The sequence below is a fragment of the Elephantulus edwardii genome, unplaced genomic scaffold (genome assembly GCF_000299155.1).
Source record: "Elephantulus edwardii isolate Elephantulus edwardi_28Jun2011 unplaced genomic scaffold, EleEdw1.0 scaffold00026, whole genome shotgun sequence".
Classification (NCBI taxonomy): domain Eukaryota; kingdom Metazoa; phylum Chordata; class Mammalia; order Macroscelidea; family Macroscelididae; genus Elephantulus; species Elephantulus edwardii.
This window is the reverse complement of record NW_006399776.1, coordinates 6,183,234-6,188,092: the sequence shown is the minus strand read 5'-3', so window position 1 is coordinate 6,188,092 and position 4,859 is coordinate 6,183,234. Positions and strand designations below refer to the sequence as shown.

General features: G+C 50.4%; 1 protein-coding gene across 1 annotated transcript; it reads right to left on the bottom strand.

The window, feature by feature from the left end:
• Positions 1–737: 737 nt before the first annotated feature.
• Positions 738–1,866, bottom strand: RHOV (ras homolog family member V). The gene is given in 3 exon segments (XM_006883224.1): positions 738–1,199; positions 1,376–1,434; positions 1,626–1,866. Coding segments are annotated over 3 exon segments (729 nt in total). The 5' UTR covers positions 1,834–1,866.
• Positions 1,867–4,859: the final 2,993 nt, after the last annotated feature.

The following is a 4,859-nucleotide window of genomic DNA, read 5'->3' as shown; positions in this document are numbered from 1 at the left end:
ATCTCTAATTTGTAGCTCTTTCTCCCACCCCCTGTTGGGCCTTGCTTCTCACTTCCTGCCCTGCTCCTGGCCCAGCCAGTTTGGGCAGTGCCTAGGGAGCCCTGAGACCCAGCTCTTCTCAGGGAGCAGCTGCCCCGCCCTCCCTGGCTTGAGGGCAACCCAGGTGTCAACCTTGCTCTCAGCTGCCCCATTTCCCTGCTCTTCTCCTCTCACTCTTCCTCTTTCCAGGCCAACTCCTCTGATCAGCCTGCCTCCAGTCCTAGGCTCCAAGGCCTGTTTCTGCTTCCTTCAATTTCTCAGACCTCTTACACCATCCAGCACAAACTTCTCTCCAAATCAGGACACTTTCCAGTCCTCAAGGATGCACAAGCTGTGCTCAGGCTTTTTCTTTGCTCCTGTGCCGAGGAGGGATTGGAGATCACAATAAGGGGTCCTATTTCAGCACTACTGGCCTACCAGAAAACTGCAACTGGACTCCAAGCTAGCCAAGGCAACTGACACTGCTAGGACCATCTTATTAAAAGAAAAGTGCTGGGTTTTCTCCATGAGCATTACCACAGAACTTCCTTCCCTCCTTCAGGCTCATCCTGGCATATCAGAGTGGGCTATTAGACGCCTGTGTCCCCTGAAGCGTTCCCAGGAAACTGAGTCCCATGCAGGGGCCTGGCCATTGGTAGTCCCCTCCAAGGGCCTGTGTCCCAGGTTCCAGAAGTCTCTGACCACCTGTTCACTGCTCACTACCCTGCCACAGCGGCTCAAACAAAGCAGAAAAACTTCTTCCATCGACAGCGAGAGAGGGTGCGTACACCCTTGGCATTCAGCTTCTTCTCCAGCCGGGCCTTGTGCTCAATGGCACTGAGAATGGCCGAGTCAAATACCTCCTTCAAGTTTTTCTGCGTCAAGGCCGAACACTCGAGGTAGCAGCAGGCCCGAATTTTCTCAGCCAGACCTTGAGCCTGGGGTTGGGGAACTGGGCCCTCCCAGCCCCCTTGGTCCAACTTAATCAGTACGTTGACATCATCCCTCAGGTCGGCCTGGGTGCCCACCAGCAGCACAGGGGCCTGGGGGCTGTGAGTGCGGATCTCTGGCAGCCATTTCTCAGTGATGTTTTGGAAGGAGCTGGGCTGTACCACGCTGAAGCAAGCCAGGAAAACATCGGTATCAGGGTAGCAGAGGGAGCGAAGCCGGTAAAAGTCATCCTGGAGTGGAAAGCCAGATAATGAGATTATTTCCTGCCCATGAAAGGGGAATTGGCTCCCAATCTGGGATCGGAAAGCCTAGCTTGTAACCAAGAGTATATGGCCTCCCCCATTGCAGCTCCATCTGGGGGTCCTCCCGCCACACCCCACAGTAGAAACCAGGACTGACTTCTCACCTGTCCTGCAGTATCCCAGAGCTCAATGCGAACGGGGGCTCCGTCCACCAGGACTTGCACTGCAGGGATGGAGGAGAGCTTGGGTTAGGTGGAGCTTCCCCAGCAGACCCCACCACGCCCACCAGTTCGGCTGTCGCCTCCTTCGCTGGAGGCTTCTTGCCCTCGGCTGCGCCTCCAGCCCCCGCCGCCGCTGTTCCTTAGTGCACACCCCGACCCCGAGCCATGCGGCCCCTGGGGCCGTAGAACATACCAGAGAAAGTGTCCAGTGCCGTGGGCAGGTAATGCGCGGGGTACCCATTGCAGGTGTAGCTGATGATGAGGCTGCTCTTGCCCACCGCGCTGTCGCCCACCAGCACACACTTGATGCCCAGCTCCGGGGACGCACTGCTCCGCCGAAGAGGAGGGGTCGGGGCCCGGAGGGGCGGTGGCTCAGGGTCGCTCAGATCCCGCGGGGGCATGGCTTGCTCAGGAGGCAACAGAGGTGCCAGCCCGGACCTGGCTGGGCCGCTCAGGGAAGGCTGGTTCCACAGGGTGCTTCTCACAGAGCCTGCAAACGTTGGGCGGGCTGCCGGCCGCGCAGCGCTATTTGTGCGGCCCCGCCCACCTCATCTGCATAGTCGTGCAGCCTGTGACCTACCCGCTGCACGCCGTCCGCCGCTCGGAGCGCTTATCTGTGATTCCCCGCCCACCTCATCTGCATAGTCGTGCAGCCTGTGACCTACCCGCTGCACGCCGTCCGCCGCTCGGAGCGCTTATCTGTGATTCCCCGCCCACCTCATCTGCATACCCGAGCTAGAGACCCGCCCACCTGCGCCAAGGCCCTAGGTGAAACCAGGGATCCCGAAACACCGGAAGGGAGAAAGGCGGAAAACTGACGCTCCAAGCAGAACCACACAGGTACAAGGACAAAGAATCGCTGAAACAAGGCAGAGCTAGGTGTGTTGGCAGAGAAAGCTATCCTTGATAATCCCTGTTACGAAAAACAAAGCGAGGTGCAGAAGACATACAACAGAAAGAGCTCACCTTTGTTCAGCTTAAAAGAACACAATCTTACATATACGCAAACCGCCCCCCAACCCTCAAATTCACTGCTGTCAAGTAGGTTCTGACAAATCATGAAAGTTCTGTCAGATTTCTGAGCCTCTAAATCTTAACAGGAGTTAATTGCTCATCTTCCCCCCTCAGAATCCGCCGGGCGACTCAAACCTCCAGAGTCGCGAGCCCTTGAGTTAGCAGCACAGCAATCAGTGGACTACACCACCAGCGTCGTCTACGTACGCTTATGTTTTTGGTAGAGTCAAAGCCGATCCTATGCGAGTTTTCATAGGTAGTTAACTGCACAGGAGGAGATTGCCCATTCTTCTCCCTCAAAGCAGCTGGTGGATTCGAACCTCACGGCTTTGGGACTACAGCGCAGCTTCTTGTCACTAGGCCAATAGGAGTCCAGAAAAAAGTCTGATTAGATGTGCCCTAGTTTATTACCTCAGGGTGGTTGAGATGGAAAGATTTCCACTTCCATTTTTACTTCACAGCTACCTATTTGAATTTTTTTTACAGGAATATATTAATTTTTAAAAGATAATTTGCAAATGTACAGAAAATGAGGCAGAGAAGCTAACATAAGCTCGGCAGGTGGCTCTTCCTGTAGATTTAGTACGAAGGCAGGCATTGAACACTTTTCCCTTCCTAAGAGGACTCAATAAGAATCTCTGGTGGCCCAAGTGGTAAGAAGCTGTTCCAAACTCTCAAAGGCACGTGGTTCAAATCTACCAGCTGTTCCAGGAAGACAGATACACAATCTCCTCCTGTGCTATTTACTTACTGCCTCTGAAAACCTGCTGGTGGGTCTGCTATGGGTGGGCTGCGACTCAACAACACATGATAACAAGGGAGCTCTGGGTACTGGAGAAGCTAGCTGGGGTAGCTTTTCAAGGACATTGCTCCACTTACCTGTTTCTTTCTTTTTTTTTTTAATCTGTTTTCTAAATACCCAAAACCTAATATCATCATCACCCAAAGCATATTAATTACCTATTTGCAGATGCTGTTCAGGGCCACCCACTCTCCTTGCCCTAGGAGTTTACAGAGGAGACAAGATCTCCTAGGGAACTCTAGGAAGGTCATCCAGAGAGTGAAGGGGTATCCTGATGCTGATTTCATCTCGATTGGAGTCACACCAAGGGATACAAGGCTCATAACACTTTCTATGACTCCCAAGACAATCTTTCATCTTAGCCTATACAAAATCATTGCAAACAGTAGCTGCTGCACGCAGGGAGAGTGTTATCTGGGAAGGAAAGGACTTAAATAGAGAGAAAGTTCTTTCTCAAAGAAATGCTGCTATTGTTATGTGGCATCAAATCGCCTGTGACTCATAGTGACCCTCATAGTACAACAGCTCTGAACCCTGCCCTATCCTGAGCCAATCTCATCGTCTCTGACAGACCTAATCCAACTTTTTCAGGCACTGAGTCATTCCATCTCATCCTGGGTCTTCCTCTCCTGTGCTGTCCCTCCACCCTTCCAAGCATGATGCTCTTCTGAAAGGACTGGTCCCTCCTGGCCATGTGCCTAAAGTACATGAGATGGAGCTTCAAGATTCTTGCCTCTATGGAGCAGCTTACTTTCACTCTCTTCAGGACTGAACTGTTTGTTTTCCTAGCAGTCCTTTGTATGTTCAACACTCTTCTCCAGCACCACAACTCAAAGGCACTGATTGTTCTTCTGTTGTCCTTAGTCATTGTTCAGCTCTCTAATGCATAACAAGTAATTGTGGCCTGGGTTATAAAAAATATAAAATATTATGGCCTGGATCAGGTGCACCTTAGTTTCTAGACTGACATTGTTATTCTTCAGTATCCTAGAGAGGTCCCTGATGGCAGACTTTCCCAATGCAAGGATGGAATCTTTTTATTTCCTGACTGCTGTTGCCAATATTGTTTGTGGAACCAAGCAAGCTGAAGTTGTTAGCAATCTCAGTATCTTCTCTGCCAATTTGCCCAGTGGTGAGAATCTTTGTCTTCTTGATGTTGAGCTTCAATCTATATTGAAGACTACAGTCCTAGACCTTCTACAGCAAATGCCTGTCCTCTTCAGTTTCAGCAAACAAGATTGTGTCATCTGCATAATGAAGTTTGTTGTTAAGTCTTCATAAAAAAATTCATAAATCCATGACCCTTGATTTTTACCTTTATTTTTTAGTGGGAAGGAGAAAGCAACATGCTTTTTTAATAGTTAAGGCTACAGGATTACCTATTAAAATCTGGACTGTGAGGAAATGCTAAGATTCTCCATATCCACTTCTACAATCCCAGTGCATACATTCTATATTCTCTCTGTCCCAGTGGATACGTTCTCCATTGCCTAACTCACTGTTGTCAGTTTTGACTCATAGCGACTGTGTATGTCCAAATGTCTAGGAGATGCTAATCCCTAGTTGTAACTCCACAGACCCAAAACTTCCCAGTCATATATACATAAATTT